The sequence below is a fragment of the Cricetulus griseus genome, assembly GCF_003668045.3.
Source record: "Cricetulus griseus strain 17A/GY chromosome 1 unlocalized genomic scaffold, alternate assembly CriGri-PICRH-1.0 chr1_1, whole genome shotgun sequence".
In the NCBI taxonomy this organism is placed as follows: domain Eukaryota; kingdom Metazoa; phylum Chordata; class Mammalia; order Rodentia; family Cricetidae; genus Cricetulus; species Cricetulus griseus.
In genome coordinates this window covers 159,391,190-159,419,073 of record NW_023276807.1, presented here as the reverse complement: position 1 = coordinate 159,419,073, position 27,884 = coordinate 159,391,190, and the positions used below count along the sequence as shown (strand labels likewise).

Genomic DNA, 27,884 nt, shown 5'->3' with positions numbered 1-27,884 from the left:
GACCCACTTGGATTCTCCCATCCTTCTAATTTTTTACCTGCAGCTAAGGGGAGCTGAGCTGGTAGGCCGACCGGGTAAATTTGGGCTATGGTGCTTCTGGCAGAAGGTTGGGGTTAGGGGCAGGACAGCTAAAAGGTTGGGAATAGCGACTGGACCATTAGAAGATTGGAGAAGGGGTGGGGCCAAGAGGGGCGGGGCTAGGGGGCGAGCCGGCTAGGAGGGCGGGGCTAGGGGCGGGCTGGGTAGAAAAGGTTGAGCTAGGGGTGGACTAGCTGGCTAAGAGGGCGGAGCTAGGGGCAGGCCGGGTAAAAGGTTGGAGGTAGGGGCAGGCCTGGAAGGAAGGCGGCTCTGAGGGGCGGTGCAGCTAGGTGGGCGAGGATAGAGGCGGACTGGAAGGTGAAGGAGGAACTAGGGGAGGTGCAGCCGGCTAAGGGGCGGGGCGGTGGGCGGGTCCCGGCGGTTAAAGCTGAGCGAAGGGCGGGCCCACAGGGCGAGGGGCGGAGCGATAGTGCCCAGATAGGGGCGGGGCTGGGGGCGGAGCCCCCAGCTCGGCGCGCTGACGTCAGAGCAGGCTGCGACGCCGGCGGTGGGCCAGAGCTGAGGCGGCTGTGGTTTGTAGCGGAGCTGCGTCTGGGCCGCCGGCCGGAGCTCCTGGCCCAGCGTCGGCGGCTCCGGGGCGGGGGCGCCAGCGGCGAAGCCCCCTCCCCGGGGAGGCGGGGCCGAGCCGGCGCTGGGGAATCATGCATCAGAAGCTGCTGAAGAGCGCGCACTACATCGAGCTGGGCAGCTACCAGTACTGGCCGGTCCTGGTGCCCCGCGGCATCCGCCTCTACACCTACGAACAGATCCCCGTGTCCCTCAAAGATAACCCCTACATCACCGACGGCTACCGGGCCTACCTGCCTTCCAGGCTGTGTATCAAAAGGTACAGTGGCTGCACCGCGCGGCGCGTCCTCTCCTCTCACGCTTTTTGTCTGGTCTCCCCGCCTTTCTCTCTCTGCTTTTCTCTGTTTGCATCATTTCCTCACCTCCGGGCCCTTTAATCTTTCTGCTGCCCTAGCTCTCCTCCGGAGGGTGCTCCTTGATCCACCAGATAACCATACTAAGAGTGGTCGTCGTTGCCTTCTCCAGTAGCCCTTTGATGTTTACAAAGAGCTTTTGCTTCCTTTATTCCATTTGGTACTCACTGGGGATATGGGTTGGAGTCTACCCCACTGACAATGGCCGAACCTTATTTGCTTTGTGTATACCTGAGCTTTGTTTCTAGACCAGCACTGTGGGCATTCAGTCGTGTTGGCCAGCTGAATGCCTGTATAATAACAGACAAGTCTAGGTTGCTGTGCATATGAGTGTGGGAAGCATTGATACCTTAAGTCATCTAGCAGATACGTATGGAGCCTCTGCTACGTGGTAGGCACTATACGAGATCCTGTAGAAGACAGGCATGGTCCTGGTTCCCATGAAACTACTATGGTCGAGCGTGAGTGGCAGAGATAATTACACTATTACATAATAGTCATTGTGGAAAATGCTGTGTAAGAAAAGCCCTGTAGCAAAGAAAGCTGAAAGGGGGCAGCCAGTCTCCAAGAGAACACCTTGGAAGCCTCTGGATTTGTCATTTGAGGTCATTAAAACTGGAGTCCCAAAAGCCCCTTTAAAAACAGCAAAAAACAAAAATCAAATAAAAGTCATGCCTTTAGTTTTTAGAGTAGCCTTATGTCAAAATTCACTGCATGTACTAAAGTCATCAAGCTAGCACAAGTCCATTACAGCAACACCCCAGGCCACTGGAGTGGCTAACTCTACTTCCAAAAATGTGGGTTGTTGAATAGCTCAAGCAGTCTGGTTATTGATCTTCCCCACACGGCCTTTCTGCATTGTTTCCTTTTGTGCTACCTTGAAAGTATGGTTGTTACTTGAATGGATGACCAAGTGGATGTCAAAGTGTGACTCTTAATTACTGCTTCATTCCCCAGTGCCTCTTGTATATAACTGCATAAGAAATCATAGCTAGGCCCTGCAGTGAGTTGCTGTAAATATTTTGTGCCCACCTAGCAGTGGTCCTCTGTATTCTGATGTCTTGAGTCCAACTCTCAAGGCCATAAAATGTTAGATCTTGAGTTGTTGAGTCAAACACAAGTTAACAAGCCCAACTCTCAGCAGCTTGGGAAATTTGAACAAGCATTAACCTGTTGATTTTAAGATAAACAGAATTTATGGTTACCTAGCTTTTCTGACGATAATAGTTTATCCTTTACTGGGGATATTCTTCCTACAATATTGATCTTATCCAGGTTGAGTCTTCAAGAGTCTCCAGGGCAGATTGTACATAAGAGAGGTTCTGTGTGCAATCTGTTCCTGGGAAGGGACGAGGTTAGAGTGTGTTTAGTTAATCAGGTTATACTGGGTTTCATAAAATGAAAACTTCTGAGGCAATAGGCAGAATGTAGTGTTGATTGCCAAAACAGTCCTGTAATTAGATGCTTCTAGAACATTCTTTTAGTTCCTCCCCCAGTTACAGATAGTCTTTGCATTTGATGATAAGCAAAATAAAGTCTGTGTTTCCAGATACAAGGTATACTTTATTCCTGACCACTTGAGACTTCACTGTGTTTTGCCCTCATAAAAATTAGGGTGTGAGAATCATGGGAAATGCTGCAAATGGCTAGTTAAAGTATGTTTGTGCTATTAAGAATTTCTGATTAAGAGCCTGAGGAGATGGCTTAGTACTTAAGAGCTTTGGCCACCCTCCAAGAGGACTTGACTTTGAGTTCCAGCACCCACATGGCAGCATACAACCATCTGTAACTCCAGTTCCAGGGGATCTGATGCTTTCTAGCCTCTGCAGGTACCAAGCACACATGTGGTACACAGACATACATACAGGTGAAACACCCACAGATGTGAAATAAGAATAATTCAATATTATCCCCCCAAAATCTGATTCAGTCAAGGCCTTTGTCTAACAAAAGAATCGGTTTTGCTGGAGACACGTATTTAACTCTCCAATCATGGTATCACCTTATAAAACGAAAAACCATTTCCCAAAATGGAGATAGAGCTGGAAGCAAGCAGCAACATCTAACACAACTCCTTTTCTTTATAGATGGAGAAACCAATGCCTGGTCAGAGTAATAAATTCTGTACCAGCCTGTGCTTCCAAGACATCTTAAGAGGACAAATGGTACCCACATACAAAGTCACCTCCTATTGTTCCTAAAAGGAATGAATGAATGCCACCTGGAAACAAGTTTCAGACCTTGCACAGCAAAATAGCTCTGCAATGCCTGCCTGTCTTCAGGACCTTTCCAGTGGGTTATTCTGTGTGTATTTCGCTTTTCCTGGATGTACAGAACTGTGTGTGTGTTTTTAACAAGTGCTTAAAGGTATTACTTTTATGCCTCAGGTTATGCTGAGCATTGTCTCAGGGAACTAACTGTTCCTGACAGTTTTCTAGCTAATGTCCAGTATTTGTATGCATACTTCATTTCTGTAGAAAGTAAGGAACCTGAGCAAGAGCTCAGCTTAGAAAAGTGATGCAACAGGAGGAAAGAAATAGTGAGAACACTAAGAGTTGAACACCAAAAGCTGTAGGACCCAGAATTAGTGTAAATGAGAGAAAATTACAGAAATAGTAAATGATACATGTAATCTTAGAAAGGCATGGATAGGGCTGAGGCTAAGTAACTCCCCCAGATCCCTAACCTTAGAATGCTGACACTGTGAGCAATGTGAATCTGAACTGATGTTTGTTTACTTTGTAGTTTGTTTATTTTATCCAATGAGACGGTAAACATCTGGAGTCATTTGCTGGGTTTCTTTCTCTTCTTCACCCTGGGAATATATGACATGACATCCGTGCTGCCTTCAGCAAGTGCATCCAGAGAAGATTTTGTAATTTGCTCCATTTGTCTTTTCTGTTTCCAGGTGAGTCATGTCACAAACACCATTCAAGGTGAAGAGAACTTTTGTCATCATGCTTGGGGGGGTGACTTTACTTCATACCCACCACTTTGAAGGACCCCAGAGGGTACATGGGACAACTTATTTGCTTTCAGAGAATAAGCACCACAAAAGCTTTTGCTCTCATTAGTTATTCTATTTGAAATCCACTCATTTCAAAGACGGTGGGAACTGTGTTTGTGTTGGTTCTCTCTCCTCTCCTCCTCCCCCATTTCCCTTCCCTCCCTTCCTCCCACCACTCCGGCTGACTCAGCCTCCCTACTCATGAAATGCTAGAATTGTAGGCATGTATCACCATGCCTTGCTTTTTTATCTTTGTAGACATCTTGGCTGTAAGATTAGTACTATGAGTTTGCCTGTACTATGTTATTGGCTAAAGTATCTACTTAAAACCTGTTTGGAAAGACTACTTCTTTGTCCTATTTATAATATATGTGTGCCTTGTATTTGCTATTTCCACACTGCATTTTTTTGTGCTATCTTAACTCACAGCACTGAGCTTTTGTTCTAATGCTTCAATGCAGTTTCCTTAGATCCCTTGTCGTCTGCTTGGTTTCATTTTTTTTTTTGTTACCATTCATCTTTAATTTTTGTATTTATTAGTCCCATTACACTTGTGTTAGGATCTGTAGAAATACCTTTAAAGTTAACATTTAATAATTCTCAAACAGATAATTTAATTATTTTTTATTGAAAATAGACTTTTGTAGCTGGGTGGGGCTACATACCTTTAACCCCAGCACTCAGGGACAGAGGCAGGTGGATGTCTATGAGTTTGAGGCCAGCCTGATCTACATAGTGAGTTCCAGGACAGGTAGGTCTACACAGAGAAACCCTGCCTTAAAAAACAACAACAAAAAATAGGCTTTTGTTCATACAAAATATTCTGATCACCATGTCCCCTCCTTCATCACCTAGATCCTTCCCAACTCCCCATCCATTCAACTTCATGCCTTCTTTGTCTCTCCTTAAAAAAATAAATAAACCAGAAAATAACAAAACTAACAGGGAGGGAAGAAAAAGCAAGAGAAGCTCATACACACATGGAAAACCCATAAAAACACAAAATCAGAAACCATAATGGATAAACAAAAGACCAGTAAGGTTAAAAAAAATGCCCAAACAAAGCATTTTAAGACAAAAAATTCTCCAAAACAAACATTGAGTTAATTTTGCGTTGGCATCTGCTACTGGGCATGGAGGCTGCCTTTAAGTGTTTTTTGCATACCTATTGCAACTCCTTTGGAGAAAACTAATTTTTCCTTTATGAGTGTTGTTAATTGGAGACAGCTTCCAGGTTAGGGATGAGAGATCATAGCTACATCTTCTCAGTGCTGGGACTCCATCTGCCTTAGGCCTGTGCAGGCCCTGTGCTTGCTGCCAGAGTCTCCATGAATTCCTATGTGTATCAATCCTGTTGTGTCTGAAAGGCTGCTTCCCTGATGCTTTTCATCCCCTCTGGCTCTTATCTCTGCAGGACTCCCTGAACCCTGAGGAGAGGGATTGGATAGAGACAGCCCATTTAGAATTGGGTGTTCCAAGGTCTCTCACTGTCCGCATATTGTCTGGTTGTGGGTCTCTATATTTGTTCCCATTTACTTCAGGAGGAAGCTTTTCTGATGACAGCTGAGCAAGTCCCTGAGCAAGACAGCTGAGCAAGTCAACAGCAGAATGTTGTTAGGAATAATTATATTGCTGCGTTCTTTAAGCAGAGTATTTGACTTTTCCCCCTAGGTCCATGGCCACCCAGGCAGTGTCAGGCATGTGGGTTCCATGTTATGGAGTGGGCCTTGAGTCCAGTCACTCCCAACACTTTTGAGCACTATTGATTGCAGCAGCATATCATGTAGACAGGGCACTGCTGGAAACTGAAGATCATTTTAAAGCATGAAATAAATGTAAGCCATAAGTACACTGACATTTTGATAATTAAAAAAATACAGAATACAGACAGCATGAGAGCAGAAAGAAAAGGCCCACACCAAATTTCCTCAGGCAGTCACAGACCAGCGCCATGCGCTGGAGCCTGCTCTGCCCAGCCTGAAAGGAGACAAAGTTCTGAAACACTGCCCAGATGATTTCACTGCATCTTGTGTTTCAGAACCTTGTTTTTTTGTTCAAAACTTTGATCCTATTAGAAACATCTCAAATTTTCTTTTTAATAATTTCAATTTTAGTGTAGCAGATACTTACTTAATGCCCCTATATATGTCTAGACCCTGTAATACTGGGAGTAATACCAAAGCAGTAATATGTAAGGCTGAACAGAATAAGCATGTCAGTGAGATTAAGTCATGTATGTGGGAGGGCAGAAAAGTCAATCCGGGCATTTAAACAGGAAAACTGCTACGTAGAGACCCAGAAGCAACAGACACCTAGCGCTTTCTGGACTTATCTTTCCATTTGAACCCTAGGATAGCAGAGGAGGAAGGAAAGGCAGGCAACAGACAGGGACCAGACCATGGCATACTTTGTTATCCTGACAATGCGTTGATATATGTTGTATGTTCACTGTGATCATCTTCCCACTTGGATTGTGCAACATGGGATGCTTTCCTATAGACCTGAAACATACCAAATTTGCCAAAATTTTAATCTTGCAAGGAACCCTTAACAAGAGCATACACCTCTTCAAACAGATCATACAAAATATAGGTTTCCCTTTTAAAATTTGGAGTTCTTTATTGACATAATTTTCTTTTCCTTTTGATACGATAGTTTTTCTCCAGCAGATTCTCCTTTTCACAATGAGGTAAAGTTTATTACTGATTTCTGTAATTATACTATCAGTTACTATATACGCATATGGAAATTCAAGCAGATAAAAGTTTCTGAAGGACAGTAAGTCACTTGGAACCCCACTTCCACAGGTAGCCACATTTGACATTGCCATTGGAATAAACATTGTGCACATTGCTACCTTACTTCTTCCTCTCTGCCTGTCCATTGAGTGCTTCCTAGCTAAGATTGCCTCTGCTAGCTGCTTTGCCTCATTGTCTGTGACAGTGATATCCTTCTCTCTCTCAGTAAGAAGTTCCACTGAGACCCTTTCCAGGTATATGGCATGTAAGCACAGGGATAGCCAGAGAATGCAGCCGAGCTGGTACATGTAATTGTGACAGCAGATGAACTAAATCTGTGGTTAAGTGTGTCATTACTGAACATGGACACTGAGTCTCTGCAAGCTGGTTAGGCTTGCTTAACGAACAAATAACTGGATGTGCATTTTACTGTCTTGGCAGCCAGTTGCTCAAAACACAGCTGTCAGTTGGCCCTGCTTCATAACAGTTCCATTTTCTCCACTCCTATTGTCATTCACTTGATAAACTCGTTGTTGTTCCCCAGGGCCTCTCAGCTGGTTTAGTCTACGCCTCTGTAAAGGTGTTCTTCATGCCAAAGTTAAAACACCTTGTTGTGTAGTCACCTTAATTATGGCACGAAGAAAGCCACATTCCATTCTCTAATGATTTCCTATTTTTCATTATATGACTTGTCTTTATGGACCCCTTCCCCTGAAAAATGTACAGACTTCTTTAATAACCTCAATGAACACTAGCTGAATGTGGAGATGCAGCTCAAGAGTCAGCCCCATTCGTGATGGGATGCTTTTCCCCTCTTTCAGGTACACCTGCAGGCACACTGTGCGCATCCACACAGCTAATAAAATACCTGCTTTCCTTGGTTTTTTTATGGTTTACACTGTTACACTGACTTCTCCTATAGAACATGTTATAGCAGCGTTTCTCCAGAACTCTCTTGAAGAGTGTAAGTTTCACCTTCATAGCCTCCTCCACTGCATAACACACAATGGATACTTGATGGTCAGAGAGCCTCTGCCTTGCCTTATGCGTCCTCAAAGCTGCTGTCTACATCATCATCTTTGCTCTCAATTTGGAAAACATACACATTTTATTTTTTCATGGACATAGTAAAGCCATATTTACTTAGTGGTGAACTGTAGTCTTTAAGTTAAAGAAAGTGAATTCTAGCCAGGTGTAGTGGCACACACCTTTAAGCCCAGCACGAGGGGTACAGAGGCAGGGGACTTCTGAGTTCCAGGCCATCCTGGTTTACTTAGTGAGTTTCAGACCAATCAGGGCTGCAGAGTGAGAGTTTGTCTAACAACAACAAGAAAGCACATTATAGACTAGAATTATAATAAGTTCATTTGATCAAAGTATTTATCATGTGTAGACATGTGCATCACAGGAACTTAGGACACATGTGTTACAGGGTCATATAACATGTTATCAGTGGCCACTTCTAAGAAATAGATTGTATGAGAGGGGCTTATATTTTTTTCAGCATGCAATTCTAAACCTTTGATCTTCTTTAAGGGATGTATATTAATTTCTTGACCAGTTTGAAAATAAACTCACTCATGAATCAGAGAGAATTAGGAGGTATTATGAAAGTATTTTTATTAAAAACCATTTTCATTATATTTTTCCAAGTTTTTGCTATTTAGTTTATATTTTAAAATAATTATAATTTTTATGTTTTTAGTGATTGTGGTCCACATTTTCCTGATGAACTCATGAAGTTTAGTAGCAGTTTGCCCTATGATGAGGTGCACAGTTAGAATTCAAACTAAAGTGTCCCTGACTTGAAAACCTGGTGACTCAGCCAGATCTCTTGTTTCTTTTTGACTCACTTTGTTCTTAAGGCGTGCTTTTCCTTTTGTAGGTCTGTATGCTTTGCTCAGTGGGCTATCATCTTTTCTCCTGTCATCGGTCAGAAAAAACTTGTCGAAGATGGATGGCATTGGATTATGCAGGGATTTCTATTGGAATCCTGGGCTGCTATGTCTCGGGAGTGTTTTATGCATTTTATTGTAATAATGTAAGTGTTTAGAACTTTCACACTCTACCTTTCATGTAGGATTTGGGTTTTCTTGCAGTGTTTTAAATCTCCGAATGCACACTTGCCTTACAAATAGAAGAGTCTTGTTTGGGCACAAACTTCAATTTCAAAAGTCCTTTATGATCTCTAATACCATAGTGATTTTGTTAATTTTCTGGTGGAAAGGATAACGATAAGTATGGAGACACAGCACACAGAGAATGTAGCGGCATGTGTATGTATATAGTCGTGGAACTCAGCACAGGGAGGCGCGGGATCTCTACTTCAGGCCAGGCCAAGCTACAGAGCACAACCCTGTCTCAAAACAGTGAAAAAGAAGTTCCATCAACCTCACTCTCCTGTTACACTCTTTTTTATTTTCCTTTTCTCCTCTTGCCTCTTCTTCAGAGCCCAAGCTATACTTCTCCCCCAGGAGCAGCATGCATACCTGCTCAGCGTGTAGCTCTTTTCCCAGGGAACAAGCTTCCCCTCTCTGTGTGTGGGTCCACTCAGATGCAGGCCTCACCCTGGACTCTGGGAACACTGCAGCTCAGGAGTTTCTGTTAAGGTTGCTAAGAAGGGTCCTGGTCTCTACACAGTGAGAGAGAATTATTAGGGCATCTGGCTTATAAAACTGGTTTAAAGTCTTCCAAACATTCATCCCCAGAGCCACATGTCAGCTCATGTCACTCTGACTCTAGTTCTAGGGGATCCTACATCCTCTTCTGACCTCTGTGGCATAGGGCATGCACATGGTGCAGAGACATACACTCTGGCAAAACAAAATACACATAAAATTAAAAAATAGATATATTTAAACTACCAAAGGAAAAAGTCATAAATTAGGCTTGAGTATGTTATGACCATTGTAAACTACCTGTTTTTCAGGCCTAATTACATTATGACATAGTATCTAACTAAGTATATATGTAAAGTGTGAATTGATTGGATTTTACTAGAAAACTGTGTTTACTCAGAAGTGCATAGCACTATTCTGTATGCAATTCTGCATCATTAAAGGAAAATAAGGAAATGTGCTGTCAGGAAGGTTGTCATGTAGTCGAGGAGGTTGTCAGGCTGTTATTCATACTTAAACTGCTGTTAGCTTGTGTATACACACACACACACACACACACACACACACTTTTTATCCCAACCCTGCCCTCTGTTTGAATGAACTATGCTGATGTCTGTCTGACCTGCTTCCTCTCACCTCTTCTCTATCCCGGTATCTGAACTTTTGTCTCAGTTGCCACCCTCTGGGGTTATAGAACCCAGTGTTCATCCTGTTCTTCAGCAGCTGCCAATGTGTCAACATGGTGGATTTAGTCTTAGTCTCACCTTGGGCTGCCTTTCTCCAAACCTCCCTGTCCCTTCTCCCCACACACAGTGTTTTCATTCCTCAAGCCCAGCTTAGATGTTGTCTCTTCTGGCAAGCATCTTTAGCAACCCTGAGTAATACTGACTGTTCTTGCTTCAATGGTTCCACAACATTCTATTTGTGACTTAGTCACAGCATTATCATTACACTATCAACATGTTCACAAGGCTGCCCCTCCCACAGTCTGAGCTTAGCCACTGAGAGAGGCCATGCCATAGGCAGCCTTGTGCCTACAACATTTTCCTTGTGACTAGCATATAACAGGTACTCAGAAAATGCTTTTGTATGGAGAAGTGAGTGTGGTCTTCTACCAGTTCACTTTCAGCTTTGGTTTGCCATCCTTTTTAGAACCTTAACATTTGTGTGGGACACTCTTCAGAAGGGATGGGGGATCTTGTTTGGACATTAAAGCCAAGTGATTAGAGCCTGTGATGTTTAGTGTGGAAGCCCAAATGACCGTCTTCCTTTCATTCTAGTATTGGCGTCAAGTGTACTTGATCACCGTGCTCGCAATGATTCTCGCAGTGTTCTTCGCACAGATTCATCCCAATTATCTCACACAACAATGGCAGAGGCTCCGCCCTATCATCTTTTGTTCTGTTTCGGGGTATGGAGTGATCCCTACTCTTCACTGGGTTTGGCTTAATGGAGGAATCAGTGCTCCTATTGTACAGGTAGGCTGAGTGTGTCAGGTTTTTTGTTGTTGTTGTTGTTTTTTGTCCTTAATTTTTAATTTTTTGTGACAGTGGTGTAGTGAGGCTATGTGGTAGCTCTGAATCCTTTAGGAGCATGTTTTTAGTTGCATATTGAAACAGTTTTTGCAGCTATATAAATGAGCATACCTCTCAAAACTGTAAGTTGGTATCTACTCATTTCTGATGAGTCACTGTATGAAATAATATCATTATTTTTCTGTCTCTCTATGTAAGTACACATATCATTCTGGGGACAACTTCTGAGTTTGCAGTTGTCTGCTGCGCTAGTGATAATATCATAGACAATGGGTTATAGAGGTGGGAGCACTTGATTTCTTTTGAGAGTAAGAGATGGAGAATTGAGGAAGAATTTATGGTTGGACATGTTGAGTTGGAGACATGTATGGCATGGAAATAAAAGTAGATATAGGGCTTGAATCGAGGATAGAGTTGGAGACGGGTGATAAATATTGATAGTAGCATCATATTGGCAGCTGGGACTGGAGGAATATGTTCAACCCAACAAGAATATATTCAGAAGTAAAGGAAGAGCTGTTGATTCTGTTGGCTCATACCCTGTGGAGACAGGTGATATTCCAGAGGAAGAACTCCAGTAGGGCTCCATCTTCCTGAGGACCATAGAAATGAATTTTTGTGTTCTTAGAAATTCCTATAAAAGGGCTCCAATTGTGTGCTAGAGAGAGGGCCCTTGAAAATGTTTAATGTAAGTAAATATGCCAAGGAAGCTGGTGTAAGTCTCAGTTGTCACAGTGCCCTTTGTTTGGACTTTAATGGAGTTTGTTGTCACTCCCAGGAAAATTAGTTGACTACAAGAGGAAGGCCTGTCAGTAGGCTTGCTTTCAGTGTGGTACAGGGGAAAACACCTGAAGAGAAAGGTGGTTTGTGGCAGAGTGAAGTGAGTGGCCTGGTAAATCAAGAGAGTGGTACTCTTCCTAAGACCAGGAACATAACAGAGCTGTTACAAATGAGAAGGGACATAGCTGTCCTGCTATGTATGAAGACACCATTTTTCTGGTAATTTTGGGTTCCCAAGAATAAGACAATAGAATGAAAAGCTGCTACCTATAATTTAATTCTAACTGGAAAAGAATAACTGGTAGCTGATACAGAAGTGACTAAATTTAGAGGTAGTAAATTACAGTCAGCTTATAATGATAAAAAGAACAAGAACTTTAGAGTTGATAGATCTTAAGAAAATTTGAATATTCCTGTATGCCTAAGACCTAAGATGTATAAAGATGGTGGTTCTTAGAAACAGAGTTCTAGTAAGATCTGGTAAGTTCTAGGATGTCATTCAAGTGAGGAGGCGAGGGGGCCTTTGAAGAAACCCACTGAAAAGCTCTCCTTGTTAAGTTGGGAAGAGATGCACCACTAAAGATGAGATTTCCAGACAGGTTAAGCCTGAAAGATGGTGGAAGGTTGTTCTAGAATGGTTAGAAATCAGAGACTGATAAACCTGAAGAATACAGGGTTGGAGAAGGCCAAGATCATTCTTGCATACTTAAAAGGAAGAGAAGTTGTCTTTAGTTCTTACATGAACTATTGGTACATTATGTAGGCTTGTAACCAGGGTGAGAAACAGTATATGTGTTTTAGCTCACTGGTTGGGAAGACCTTTAGGCCCACGTACCAGCAGTGAGATGGAGTGCTTCATATAGCAATGCTCAGGGCATTTATCTGGGATGTGGGAAGCTAGTCTGTCTTGGGCAGGACTGTTCATATCTGCCTTTAATCTCTGCTGACTCTGCTCTCGTACACATGGCACTCTGTAACCACTTTGTAGAGGAGCTGGGCAGTCTCAGGACTATAACCAGTGTCAAAGCTCAAGCTCCATATGTAGCTGAACCCTTAGACCATCACTATGCTGCATTTCTGTGGGCCTCTTCCTGTGGAATAAGAACAACAGACCATTATTATGGAGACCATCATCAGGATAGTTGGGACTTAGTAGTCTTTAAATCCCATCTCAGCTCAGAAAATGTTAGCAAACACTCTTTGTTTTCTAGGACTTTGCACCCCGAGTAATTGTGATGTATGTGATCGCTCTTCTTGCTTTCCTGTTCTACATTTCCAAAGTTCCAGAACGGTACTTTCCAGGTAGGTCTCTGCTCAGCATGGTTTTGTAGCTTCCTTCCGAAAACACATTTGAAGTAAATGCTTCTGAGAATCAAAATTTAGATTGTTTCTCAGTATTGATTATGAAATGATTCTTCCATTGCTAAGCAATATCTGTAACTTTTTCACCAGGCTTGGTGCTGTACACCTTTAGTCCCAGCACCCAGGAGGCAGAGGCAGGCAGGTCTATGTTAGTTTGAGGCCAGCCTGGTATACATAGTGACTTCGAGGACAGCCAGGGCTATACAGAGAAATCCTATTTAACAAAACAGAAAGAAAACATAACTTTTAAATTTCAAGAGGCTTTCATAGACACTTCCTGCCACCCTCACAGTATGATTTGGTGATTTGGGTCCAGGGGCTGAGGCTGACACAGTTGTACAGTTATGAGCTTATGACTGCTCATCACACTCTGATGATCATGTGACTCCTGGCCCCTGTTCAGCATGGGGCACTACCAGTAGCTCCTGTGCTCTTAGTTACCAACTTGTTCTTAGAGAGTACTTTTCAAATGCAGTGATGCAAGAGAGAAGAAATGCAAGCATCAGGATACAAGGACAGTAAAAAGAAGACAGGTTTAGAGTAGCTTTTCTGTATGTTGGAGCTTTATATGTTATTTTAGTTGCCTGATGGAAACCACTCTAGAGTGAAAACACCACCATCAAAACTTTATTATAGTATATTGTTAAAATTGTTATATTTTAATCTTTTCCTATATATGATTTGGAAATTAAACATAATTATCAGTAGTCATATAGGGAAGGCAGTATTTATAGGATTGAGTACTCCCTGCACTGTTAGGCATCCACTGACAGCTCTTGGAATGTATCCTTAGGGATATGAGGAGCCTGTGTGCCTCACAGTCTACACAATAGCTCAGGGCAACAATCTGGCTTGGAGCTTCCTCACACCACTGCTAGAGTGAACACCCTTCACTGCCCCAAAGTACTCAGGAGCCACTCTTAGCAGGAGGAAGATGTCTCTTCTTCAGGCCAGCATTGGGGAGTTCTGGTGAAAACCACCTAGAAGACACATGGTATGGTGAGCAACCTTCTCCAACGCATGTTCCCCTCCACTGCACTCTGCAGTTAGACTGCCTGAGTTAGAAGCCACAGTAGCCATTTACTGGTTGCGCATGCTCGAGCCCACATCAGAAACAGCTGCAATACTCTGTCTCCTGTGTCTCCTCCCATGAGGATGAGATGAAAATAACTCTCCACCCACAAGAACAGCACAGTTCCAGGTGGGCAATAAGCACTCAGGGAGTGATGTCCCACTCTTGGTCATGGAAGTAAAGGATGAGGTTTAAAGGAAAGCGTGATGAAGTTCAGTCAAACTTCAGCCTAACTCAAGAGTAACATTTAGAGAACTTACAACAGTGACTTAAGTTTGGAAGACTGAATCAAGGAGCAGTTTCAATCTAGGCTGCAAATCTGTCCCTCCTTTTTTGGTTAAAAATCGCTTCCATGATACTTGGTCAGGGAGAGATACATGACCATATAGGTAGTTTTCCCAGGCCAGGGCATGTCCATTGCCTGGGTTTGCTGGATCCTGACTTCCCAGCATGTGGGGAGAACTGACATTCATTGCAGGAAATGGGGCTATGTTCACATTTTCCCCTAAGAGAAAGAATCACCGCCACGATGAATTAGAAGTGGCATGGCACCCTCTTCCCATGCTTTGGAGTGGGAGACAGGCTAGAGGATATGTCTTCAAGCATCCCTCTGAGGACTTGGTTCTCCATCACTGAGATTTCAGTATGAAATGAATGCAGTGAGAACCTGAGTGTGTGACATCAGGACATGAGGACATAACTAGGACATAGCCCCATACTGGAAAACCACAATTTGGGTATATTTTTGTATCACTATTAGTAATTCTTTTGAAGATTCTAGAGCTATAGGTATGCAGAGATAAAGGTATGTAGAGATAGAGGTATGTAGAGCTCTGTGGTAGAGCACTTGCCTAGAGAACACAAGGCTCAGAGTTTAATCCTGAGCACTGCAAACTAAATTAAAAATAATTACACTCATACAATTCTGTTTCTTTATTGCACACAAGTACAAACACTCTACACTATGGAAGAATGGCCATGTGGCTTTCCCTTACCATTTTCAGTCAGCAGTTAAGAATAGTCTCTTCTGTCAATTGCAAAAGACCGTGTTACCTACCTTTTCTCCAAGGTGAGCTCAGCAGGAGATGTGCCTGTGTAGCTGTGTTGCTGAGGGCAGGAACTTCAGGGCATGGGCATTGGGAAAGCTGATGTCTTAGGAAAGGTAGTCTTTGATGTTAAGTATATATCTTCTCCCATGTCTGAGAGAAACATGGGCAGTGCAGACTGAATAGTGGGTAAGAAATTTAAAACTAAACACAGCTCTAGTTAAAGTAGTATATGCCTTTAATCCTAGCACTATGGAGGCAGAGGCAGGCAGATCTGTGAATTCAAGCTTACCCTGATCTACACAATCTTAAGCCACCTAAGGCTACACCTAAGACCATGTCAACAAAAACAAAACAAATGTATATCACAGTGGATCCATAGAGCAACATGTTCATCTGTAGACCATTTATTACAAGAGAGCAATATATATACATATGTATATACATGCATTTTTAATGAACCTATAGGCTTCATTTTGAGTTAAGAAAGGCCAAGAGCATATCCAGAAGGAATCCTGTTGATTCAGACTTTTAATCCTGTGTTTTGAACTAAGGTTGCTAAGAAAAGGTATGCCGAGAGGTTATTTACACGACACCACCATAGCAGGAACAATCTAGCACTTGTTCTGGTGCTGCTTTTTGTGACTGGGAAATATTAGGAAGCTTCCCTGTATTAGTGTCCGTGCCTCCCGCCCCACAGAAGGGCTCCCAACAGGTTCACATCTAGCCGTACACTGCATCTGCCCTGGTAGATTCATATCTAAATCATGCCCTCATCTCTAGTGTCTCTTGCCTTTCATACAGTATTTTCTGCCCATTCTGCCAAATACATTGAGACATGGAAAACAAAAGATCAAATTCATGAAATTAAACATTAGTTTTTTTTCACATTTATTGTGCATGTATGCTTGCATATGTGCACTCCTGAGTTGGGGGAGGGGATGCCACAATGTTGATGTAGCAGTCGGAGGACAGCTCTCAAGGGTCAGTTCTCCAGTGTGGGAACTCTCTCTCTGTCCTGTGGATCTGTGGGACGGCAGGTCCATTGGGCTTGGTGGCAGGTGCTTTTATCCACTGAACTATTTCACTGGCCCCAACAAGTTACATTTTAAAAATAGTTGGTATCTAAGGCCATACTATCCAAACACACCTGATCTCTCCTAGAAATAGTTGGAAATAGAGTTTCTGAAATTCACTTGCATACTTAAGGAGTAAAACCTGAAATATGAGTTCCTCCTCTTAAAAAATAGTTGAGTCCGAATTAATCTGTAGTCAGTCTAGTCAGAGGTAGAAGTGTGTTTTTCTCAGGAATCTGAAATAATACTGTCAGCCTTTCTTTCCACTCTCCATTCCAGGACAGCTAAACTACCTCGGATCAAGCCACCAGATCTGGCATATCCTTGCAGTAGTGATGTTATACTGGTGGCATCAGTCAACAGTATATGTCATGCAGTACAGACACAGCAAGCCTTGCCCTGACTATGTTTCGCACCTGTAAATTCAGGTATGGCCACCTGGTGAATCTAGTCATTAAGCAATACAAAGTGGGGAATTTTAGATTCCATTATTTCTAAGGTTCCCTTTTTTTTTTTCCTTTTTCTTGTTTAATGAGTCATAATGCTTTATAAAAATTAGAAAACCTCCCATGGATCTATATAAGAACTGTGTTTGACCCTTGCAACTCTGATTTGCTGTTTGTACCGATGGTGAAATTTAGATGTGGTGAGACATCAGTGTCCTGAGTAGTAGCAGTGGATATGAAATTACTCCAAAAACAGGGCTCATTTTTTGGGGGGTGGTTGGTGAGGCAGGGTTTCTCTGTGGCTTTGGAGGCTGTCCTGGAACTAGCTCTTGTAGACTGCCCACTTCTGCCTTCAGAGTACTGGGATTAAAGGCATGTGCCATGTCCGGCACGGGGCTCATTTTTATGTAAGACCAACTTCATTTTCTTAGGAGTGGCTCTTGTCTGTTAAAAATTGAAGCATCCTGTATGCTTACCCTAATAGGAGACATTTTGATTAAGTGACCAAGTTTGTTACAGTCTGTACTACTCCAAGCTAAGCAGTGCAACTTATGAGAAACTGGCCCCTGGGTTATTCCCATAAGCAGTTTCTCCTCCCCTTAGGAACATTTGATTTTTTAATTTACTTATTTTTAGTTTGCTAACAAAATTTTAATTCCTCCATTGAGAAAGGTATTGAGAAGAGAAAACAGACATGCATTGCTGTTTTTAAAAAGAACATTAGATTGGAAACTAGGTACACAACTAAACAACACAAAGTCTGATAGCCAAATCATCAGCTACCTAATTTTTATCCCAAATATTATTTAATTCCATATTATAATTCGATTCTTGACAGTGAATTTGATTCTAGTTTTCTCAAAGAACTTTTCATGTCTGACTCCAGCCCTAAGTTTCATGATGATGAGTTCAAAACTATATGGGTGCTACTTTGAAGGCCATGAGATCTGAGTGGCCCCGTCTTGACCATGAAGTCAACCATAAGCCTTAGAAGTCATGCAGATGTCTCATTTGATAGTGAGATTATTCATTCACCGCTGCTCCAAGCTTGCTTATACTTGTACTAACATTTCATTGGCAACTTAAACGTGTATATAAACACCATGTACAGTCCAGAGCTGAAGCATTAGTCCTGTTAATAGTAGATCTTATAATTGTATAAGTTTTATTCCTTGATCTTTCTAAATGCGTATATTAGATCATTCATAGTATTCATACAAACTTCTGTTATCCACTGAAATATAAAGTACGACCTAAGTTTCTTAATAAGTTGACAAGCTGTTTTAAATACTGGTGTAATTTCAGGAAAAGTGTAATCAGCTAATATATCATAAAGTTTTTCTTGACATTGATGTTTATTTCTTAAATGCACTTTCTCCATCCAGTATTAGGAAAATTGATATGCCTCACTTTATGCCTCTGTAGACTGTTTCTTTTTAGTATTGTAGTTTTGGAATTTAAAATTTCCCATGCTGGTATGTCAGAAAGAACTTTCTCCCAGTGGGCTCAGTGAAGGCCACCATTGCATAACCACTGCTGTGATGGAATGCTACTTTCAAAGTGGCTGTTGTACCTTAGGTCACAAATTCAATTCATATGCTCAACTTTACATGACCTGAACATATTTTTCAAAAAATACCCTTTTTTAATATATGTTGTTCTTGAATACACATTTTATCATTTTGGCCCGAGTAAATATATATGCTAAGTTTTTAAGTTAAAAATGAGGAAAATCCAGTAATTTTTGGTGTGGAGCCATTTTTATTATGAACTCTTCTCAAAAAAAAAAAATTCAAAGTCTTTTAAATTTAATATTTTTTTTTCTTGTTTCAGACAGAGTTCCACTCTGTAGCCCTGGTGGGTCTGGAACTTGCTATGTAGACCAGGCTGGCCTTGTATTCATAGAGAGATCCACTTGCCTCTCCCTTCCAAGTGCTAGGACTAAAAGCATGTGCTATCACACCCAACCCTATAAGTTTTACTTTCTTTAAATGCCCAGTTTCTTTTTGTTTTGTATATGAAGTCTCTAATAATTGTGTATGTATAACACATAAAAAGAGCATACTTTGAATAGTTCTGATTGTAGGGACAGTTGTTCTGTGTTCTCTGAACATGTTCAGTATTATAATTAAACTATTGTCCTCATCTTTTATCTTTATACTGTATTTATTATAAAGGAATAAATGACTGTGGATTGCTGTCAACCATAAACACTTATGTATGTCAGCATTTATTGACCATCTACTGTGTGTATAACACTACTGATAAAAACTTTAATTATTCATATTAAAGATTATTTGACAACTGCTTAAATCTGAGCTTTGTAATAATGTATATTTTTGTTTTTATCAGTTTATTAAAATAGGTTGAAAATTGTATTTCCAGCTACAGTATTTAAAAGAAAAAAAAAAGTCTCACTTTTACCTATATATGAACTATAAAAGCTAAGCAGACTTTAAAAGTACATTTTTAAACTGTCTCTGGCTGTTTTATATTATAACAATTTATAGAGATGTAGTAAACAGTAAACAGTCATTTTTCTCTATAAAGCCACTTTCGAACAGCAAGGCACTGCTCATCTTTTTGTTTCATAACAGAGTGCAGCTTGGTAGCTGCATGGCAAAATGTGCATATGTAAATAAATGGGGTTTACTAAATCTGTGCTGCTTGTCATTCTTTGTGATACATTACAGCTTCAAATTGCATCTTAGCTTCAAACGATAAGCCAGGGACTGTCACAGCTTACTATCCCAGTGGACACAGTATACAATTGAAGATTGTGCTTGAAGAGTATAGAGCTGCCCGACTCTCCCTTGTCAGAGACACACACACACACCCGCCCCCGCCCCCGCCCCCACTCCCGTCCCCAGACATGCACCCTGCTCTGTATTTAAATGCCAAGGGGCATGGCCTGCATTTGTGGGTTCCTGCCAGTTGCTGAGAAGGTGCACATCCACCCAAAAAGCAGCATTTCCTCTAAGTCAGCTGTGAGGGAAGGGGCAGAAGGGCCTTTTGTATGCATTATCACAGTAACATTCACACTGAAGAGAAATGTAGATAATAAAGCACCCAGGTCCCCTGAGACTTGATTGTATTTCTGTAGTGTGATGAATGATCTGGAACTGAAACTTACCCTTTAAAATTTTTTTCTGAAAGGAGAGAAATAACAGTAGGGCCCTCTGAGGAAAGTGAACTTCTGTACCTTCCACAGCTTGTGTGAAGAGCCACCAAGGCCCTCATCCTGTTCTTCTAATGTGGCATGAAACTACTGCCCGGCATGCAGGTAATCTCAGCTGTGCCAGCCCCAGGCTCTCCTAAAATCCAACAGCTTTAAAAGATCGCGCTGTCAGTATGAGTATTAGCTGTGCTACATATAATGCTTGAGCCAGTCTTTCCTAAACAGAAATTAGTCAAAATAAATAGCTCAAATAGTACTATATGTTCCTCCTTGGAGAGATTAACTATAACCAAATCTAAACAGTGACTGCTTTGCACTGGCTACACTTCAAAACAAAAGTCCACCCATACCAAGTAAAACGAATCCTGTTCAAAGACTAAGAAACTGTCACAAGGCACCAAGCCAGACTCTAGATTGTGGAATACTGCATTCTGAGATAACACTGCAACTCTGTTGTCAATCTAATACACAGGCCATCTCTTTTCTGACATAGTCAGGAACTAATACTTAGAGAAATATTGTTAATGCTAACTGCTTTTTACAGTTGAAAAAAAAAGAAGTTACAAATGAAAGCCTATGCCAGACAAGTTTGAATTCAAAGGGTACCTAAGATCTTGTGTTCTGACCTTACAGTCACTGTGTGAGTGAAGGTGTGGCAATTATACTTATCAGATGTTCTTGTTGCACAAAAATGAGGCCAGGTGCATTTTCTTACATCCTAAAACCATGAACTATTTGAAAACATAGTACATAAACTAAGACAGAATCTATGGTGAGAATGAAAGAACTAAATAGAAGTTTATAATGAAACTTTTAATGAGACAAATAATAATAAAAAAAAACTCCAAAGGCACTGATTATAAAGAATAAGCAATCCATTTGGGATTTATTGCATTTAAAGAAGGCAGATTATTAAAACAGTAGGTATGATAAATACAGTAAGAAAATAACTTTAAATCTCAAACAAAATAGTGAACAGAATTCAAGACTAAGCAATGTAAAGGCAATAAGGTAATAAAATTAGTGCTTACCTGGGTACAAGGGAAGCAACTGAATTCTATAAGTTTCCCAGCCACATTTGAGGACTTAAGTTACTTTAGCAAGTATGTTTTATAACAATTAGAAACGTAACTAAAGGTATAAATCGGTTTTTTTTTTAAGATAAAAGTTATTAGTGGTACATAAAAGGCTTCAGAAAATTCAAGTTTAACAAAAATGGAAGTGTAATCAAAGAAAGTGCACTTAAAGCTGTTTGCCAGCAATTAAAAGGGAGCTTCCAGGCTGGAGGTGCAGCTCAGCACTAGAGTGCTTGTCTAGCATGTGCAAGGCCCAGGGTCCAGTCCCCGGCACCACAAAAGAAAGAACAAGTGGCTACTACTCCTTCTGTTGGGCAACTTTTCAGTCACAAAAAGCGTGTTGCAATAAAACCAGTTCTTTTCTGAAAGTAGCACTGTGAATTTTAAAATTTAAAACAAAAAAACCTAAAACAGACCCAACCCTCTGTATTTTCGTCGTCTTCTTCCTTTTAGTGGCTTTTGTAAACCCTCTGTAGGAGTGAATGCTCTTTAAAAAACAAAAACAATAAAAACCATGATTGCCATTTTTAAATCCACATTAATTCCCTACTAGAGAGCTGTGATGTGCATGTGTGTGTCTTTTTATCTTAGTAGAAAACACACTTAGTATAAAAGTTTTCCAACAGTCTTTTGCTATGGTCACAGTAGACATGTCATCTCCTCACAGTAGACTGTCAGCTTAATTAACTAGACTAAATTGATGACTAATTTTGCTAAAAAAGAAAAACAGAGGAAAACTGACAAAGTACACTGCACATTCTACATACACTAAACAGATGTACCCAAAGTCCCCTAAGTAGTGATAGTAATACACATTCAAACCTAGATGACACAGCCGAGTGGCTGTCCCTCAACACCAGCGCAGGAGAGTGGGCTTCACCAGCAAGATGACAACAGTAGTCAGTCCTGGTTAAATGGCTGCAAGGTGCACAGATCTGAGATCCAAGGAATTTCCTAACCATGCCCAAGTACACATCCCTGGGTGGGGGTGGGGGTGTGAGCACTCAATTCTTAATATTCTAGTCAGTTATATTTTCTCCCAACTTAGAATAGACCTTTTCTCCAACTCTACACCAAGCAGCTTCTGTGCCTCGGCATCTACATTCTTCAATGCCATAAACAATGATCTTTGAAATAGTAATGTTTTACTGGATGGAAGCTAAGCAAATGGTCCACTCTTTCAAAGAGGATTCAGAGTTAACAAGCTGTTAAAGCTTCTAAGAAACAGTTTTTGCCTCGGATCCTTGCTAGGTTTCTAATGTAACTTCCCTTTGATGTTCAAGTTTAACAGGGTTAGGACTACTTTGCATACTTAGAAGCACAGGGCACATCCAAATGACATTCCTTAAGACAGAACTGGGCCATCCCAGGACACAGCCAGCCTTCGGTGAGTGCTATGTGCTAGAGCCTGTGCTTGGCAGTTTAATTCTCCTAAGGGAATTAAGTACCTAAGGCTCAAATGTCTGGAGACTGAAGAGTGGAAGTGGAAGTCTCCACATCTTAAGAAAACACCTCTAACATCAACACAAAGGAACTGCCCTACTGGACCTCCAGATAAATACTCCATCCATCCAATGAGCTGGTCTCCAAAGAGGAATGTTACCTGGCTGGGCTATAGGAGACAATGTAAACATTTTAAGCTGTGGCAGAGTTGTTTCCTAAGAATTTATCCAGCATAAGCCAAAGGGGCTGTCAGTGAATCATTTCAAATTCCTCAGTGCGTTGAAAGGCAAGTAAAACTACAATTTCATATTCACATCTCAGGAGATCACCAGTTCACTGACTGCCTTCTCGTTGAGTTCCTCTGTAAATAGAAACCTAGTGTGCAGTTGAGTTTAGCATGTGTAATTAACTCTTCACTTTTAAAGGACAGCATCGATGAATCTGTGTTGTAACTTAAAGGACCTATTACCATTTGTATTAGCAATATTAATCAACCTGAGAACTAGAAGAAGGTGCAAAACACAGTCTCTGCCTTTGGCACAAGGACAGTAGGCAGTGGCAGCCCAGTCCGAGGTGGACGTAATGCTGGGCGGCTGCCCATCCACTTTTCACCTGACTGAGCTCAGAGAAGAGAAGCAATAAAAATGACTGTGGCTTAGCTTCTTTCCAAGTTCCAAACTGTGAAAGTAGGCAAATAATTTACCCTACCAGGGCACTAAAATTAAGAGGTTTTAATAAGATTACTCATGAAATACATTAATTGGAAGCAAAGAGAGTTAACTTAAAATATACCTAAGTTCCCACCCCTTTTTGTAAATAGCTATTAATCTAGAAACTTCTAGTGCTAATCTGGTTAAAGACAATTATAACTGAAGACAGAGACACAATAAGCACAGACAGTGTGTTCACATTAACTGATGTATAATATGCTACCATTAAACATGACACCTACAAAACTTCAAGTTTCTAATTATGACTGGTGGTTTTTTTTAAAAGGCAATTTGGTAGCTTAGTTCTTCTCACTAACGATGCAATCAGCTAGCAGAATTCAAGTCCCTAGTCCCCCGATCCCATTCTTACATCGCCGACAGTCTGGCTGTCAGTGCAGAGGGACTGCCAGCAGGAAGCATGTGTCCCCATAAGACTGGTCAGTGTCACTAATGGAAACTGCTCCCCCTCTAAACATGAGGGAAGGGATTGCTCATGACTTGGGAGTGTTGGATAAGGGTGGTGATGTAATAAAGTAGTAAATACAACATGATTTTACATTGTAAACATCTTAAAATTTTAAAGTTCCAGCTAGTTTTTCCTGAAGTTAAATTTCTATATAACCTCTGTCCTCCCACTTTTATCAATATGCTTCGCTAGGGACATGATGATAAAGATTTTGGCAAAACTCCATTCAATGTATTATTTCTAAAGTACCAAATGTTGCTTTTCTTTTTGATGTGTCATTATTTTACATTTTTCAAATGCCAGATATTTCTCTTTACGTTTTTGTTCCAGGCTTCTATTAAGCATTCCATGTTTTAAAAATTTATTTTTGACAGATTAAAAATTGCATATATATTATCATATACATGTTTTGATGTATATACCATAGGAAGAGCTAAATTGAGTTAACATATACAATATTTCATATAGTTTTCATTATAGAGTCCATTATTAATGGCACTTGTTTTTAAAAATGCAACAGAGTTTTAGGCACAATAGTCAGTTACTTCTGGCTCTACATTACAGGCAAGTGTATGAACTGAAGAGCACACTGCAGGCTGTTTCCTCCTGGGTGCAAACATTCAGTCAGCCTGGCTTGAATCTCTGGACCTGGGGTGTGCACCTGTATGACATGATCCCAAGGGATACGATTTCCTGTCCCTCAGTGGCCATACACCTGCGTTCCCAGGAAGCCCCACAGTTGTATCTCTCAGGAGCAAAAGCCCTTGGAGCTTTCCACTTAGGCCCACTTAGGCCTTTCCACTTAGGCCACTTCATGCTCGATGAAGGCATTCCTCACTACCCTGTACAGATACTTACATTTGGTTTGTTTAAAAATCACCTATTCTGATTAACCTGTAAGAGTGAAGGATATACAAATAGATTTTCTTTCAGATTCATAAAACTATTCATACTTTTTTTGAAACAGGAGTTATTGCCGAGTCCACCTGGAGTATCTACTGTTTAGAAGGAAATGGAGCAGCACCAAATGGGTCTAATTCGACTGGTTGGGACTGTTGAGACTCACGTGGTGTAACAAGTTCTGTAAAGGGCACGGCACCGAAGTCATCCATTCTCAATGCGTCTGCACTATGGAATGACCCGTGCACTGAATTCTGTCTTGGCCTCCCAGGCAAGATGGTATTGTGGTCAACACAGATGTCGCTTAGGCCCTGATGGGACTGGTGCCACGACAAGTCTGGAGGATGGAAAGGCTTGGCACCAAAGGGGTCCAGCAGACTCTCCTCGGGTTGCAGGCCACTGCCTCTGTCTCTGCCATCAGTCAGTGCAACGCTGATGTTCTCCTTCGAGTCGGAAATTGTTAAAAACTCACTGCTGCTTTGTGAGTCTCTGCGGCCCACCTTCTTGTGTCTGCGGGCCCTCTCGGGGGTGCGGTAGGGAGGCTTCAGGGGCTTCTTTGAACTGGTGGGTGTGCCGTGGTGGCGCTTCCCATTGCTTTTGGACACATCCTGCTTTGTGCGCCTCTGGCGAGAAGTCAGTTTCTGCAAGCTGCGCTGTTTGACTTTCTGCTGCTGACTTCCGGTTATTTCCTCAAAGGGCACGAGCCCAAAAACATCCTCCCTGCTCTCACTTCTACTCGCTGATGTGGAAAATGGCTGAAAGGGAGTGGAGCCAAACATATCTACACTTCTGGGCCGTGCAGGCAACGGGCGCGTGTCAGGCCCCGCTGTGGGCCAGTCCTGTACATTATTCACCTTCTTGTTGAAGGGTGCCCTTGTGAACACATCAAAGTCCTCCTGCTCCGGAAATGTCTGCTGGGAGAGGTTCTTCCCGTTCCCCCTGTGCTGCTGCTGTGGAGCTTGCACCGCGAAGAAGGGAACCGCACCGAACACATCAAACTCCTGGCCAGGAGTCAGCGCATCAGTCGGTGAACAGGCGGGGGAGAGGAGTGCTGGGTCAGGGGCTGGGCTCCGCCCCCCACCAGTTTCGTACTTGGCTTTAGCCTGTTCATACTCCGAGTCAGAGCTGTGTTTGTCCTCCTCTTCCTCATCTTCAGAGTCCATGAGCAAAGGCCTGTGACCCAGGTTCTCGGGCTCGGTGTCGTCATCATTAAAGTCCCCGTGTTCTCCCTGAGCGTCCTCATCTTCTTGTTCTTCTTCACTGCTCTTAGGAGAAGGGGGGTCCGATTCAAAATCGCTTTCAGATTCGTCATGCCCCTTCTGCACTTGACCCCGAACCGCTGGGTTCTCTGGGGTTTTCTTTATAGCCCGCTGATCTTTACATAGTGGACTTGCGCTCCCATTTTTGGTAGGGTTTGCAGTGATATTTTTTTGATTTGGAGAACGTTCAGTTTTCTTTTCAGGAGAACCTAAAGGTTCAAAGAAAAGTCATTACGGTATTCAGAGTTTCAGTATCCACTTGTACTAAGCACATGACATTACGGACCTCGCCAGGACCCCTCCTGGAGGAGAGTGCCGTTCTTTCTCTGATCTTTTCCTGGGTAGGTGTTAGGGACTGTAATGCAGGCAGTGTGACATATTCTCATCTCCATAGGCTTGGCATAGTCCCTCACTACAAAGAAACTGCATTCACAGCACCTGTACAATAGCAGGACCCTCAATAGGACAAGAATATTAATGGTCTTCTCCACTGTCAAAATCAGACCACCCACTCTCTTTACTATAGTCTCTGCCTACCTACATGTCAGCATGTTGTTTTCTGTGTTATGTCTGCAATCTGCTCTCTAAAATTGAGTATTTTAAGTTAGTATCCATGTGTCTCACATAGACTGATCAGAGCTGAGAACCAACTCTGACACAGCCACTATCAAAGACACTTAATGAGACTGCACCAAAGCTGTGTGCCTTCCATGGCAGGCACATCTTTAATTAAGAAACCTTAGTTTATCTGAGAATATGCTACTGGTCTTCTGAACTGGGTGTTTCCAGAGGTGAGAATCAATTTGTATTGATCCAATTACACACACTTATCTCTTCCTCTCCTTATTTAACTAAGGGTTTTTTCCAATTACTGAGGCCTGCAAGTACAATATGTACTCATAAAAACTAATTAGCTTATGGTGGAGGAACTATCACTTTCCATCATGCACACAGTGATCTCTGGCATGGTGGCCTCAGTTATTTCCTTCTCTTCAAAATCCACACTGTCATGTTTACAACCCTGTAGACCTCTTTCTTCCACTAACACTTTAAACACCTTAACTATATACATTCCCCCAGAGTTCTAGCTTTGGCTGTTTCTCCTTCCATATTCTCTCAAGTTCTAAACTGTACAGTGACTGCCTTGTTCTGGTTGACACTAGTCTTCTTAACTCGACTCTTAATCCTAAATTCCAGTTTGACATCTCTAATACTTAGCTCCTGTGACTATGCATCCTACCAGTACTTGAAAGGTGGGAATTTCAAGGCACCACCTCCACTTTTAGGATGTATTCATCTCCAGTTCCCGCTAAATTAACTTCACCTCCACCTATATGCAGGCCTCCTGGCCAGCAGATGTCCAGACCATCTCTGTACCAGTTATTGTAGCTTTGGTTTCTTGGATCTACACCATTCTCTCTGGTTTATTCATTCCCATATGACCCCTCCCAGAGTGACTCAGTTTCCCAGTGTGCTTCCCCTCCTCACCATTATATGGCTAGCACTCACAGGACTCTCTAGTTGCTCTGAAACTTTCCACTGTGTGTGCATTCTACCCTGCCATGTCTTCAGCTACCAAGAGTGAATGCTTCTGTGATCCTTCAGTACTATAACCACAGCTGGGCTCTTCCTATGAAAACCCAGCTCCTGAAAACTAGGCATCAGAGTCAGGAACTCAGCAGACTTCGGGAAGTCCAGAGAGCTTTGCTGTCCCAACATCTCTCAGTATGAGAGCCCTTCTACCTCCCCCAATCCATCCGAAGGGCTTGTGAACATGTATTCACAAAAAGATCCAGCCCACGTGACAGCCCTTCAAAACTACCCCTAAAAGGTGTTCTCCATACTTGGTGCTTCTGAGGGACTCTTACAGCCCTTCATAACAGACCAATCATTACTATTTGACACATCTCACTGATTAACCTCTGTATCCTAGCACTATGCACAACAGTTACTAAAATGACTGCTGAGGTCAGCAACTATTATCTATATGAAAGGAAAATGATGGAAATTTAGTCACCATCTGGAGTCATTTTTAGCTCAGAATCAATCACTTGCATTTTCTTACTACATTTAACAGCAAAGCACTTTACTATGTGCTATACCTTTATGATGCATTAACTTTCAGGAGTTTGCACTTGTAGTGTCAGTCCTCA

At 41.9% G+C, this 27,884-nt stretch overlaps 2 protein-coding genes and 1 pseudogene across 6 annotated transcripts in view; 2 read left to right on the top strand and 1 right to left on the bottom strand.

The window, feature by feature from the left end:
- The first annotated feature begins 573 nt into the window (after positions 1-573).
- Positions 574-25,705, top strand: Paqr3 (progestin and adipoQ receptor family member 3). 5 transcript variants are annotated; one of them, XR_003479585.2, is made up of 8 exons: positions 577-925; positions 3,765-3,927; positions 8,650-8,805; positions 10,663-10,860; positions 12,909-12,999; positions 16,533-16,681; positions 19,856-19,982; positions 24,540-25,705. XR_003479585.2 is itself a non-coding variant. In XM_027387672.2 (7 exons), the coding sequence occupies exons 1-6, from the start codon at positions 741-743 to the stop codon at positions 16,673-16,675; spliced, it is 936 nt and encodes a 311-aa protein (XP_027243473.1). In that variant the 5' UTR covers positions 576-740; the 3' UTR covers positions 16,676-16,681; positions 18,533-19,356. The 5 variants fall into 5 exon arrangements, 2 of the variants coding, with proteins under 2 accessions (XP_027243473.1, XP_027243472.1); XR_003479586.2 differs by lacking the exon at positions 8,650-8,805 and having other exon boundaries at positions 574-925; XR_004772527.1 differs by lacking the exon at positions 16,533-16,681 and having other exon boundaries at positions 576-925.
- LOC113832347 lies at positions 14,487-14,639 on the top strand (annotated as a pseudogene).
- Bmp2k (BMP2 inducible kinase) overlaps positions 20,735-27,884 on the bottom strand; it is a 90,165-nt gene continuing 83,015 nt past the window's right edge. Inside the window, exon 16 of the mRNA XM_027387669.2 lies at positions 20,735-25,940. Coding sequence (XP_027243470.1) covers positions 24,568-25,940 — 1,373 coding nt within the window. The 3' untranslated portion in view covers positions 20,735-24,567. The remainder of the gene's footprint in view (positions 25,941-27,884) is intronic.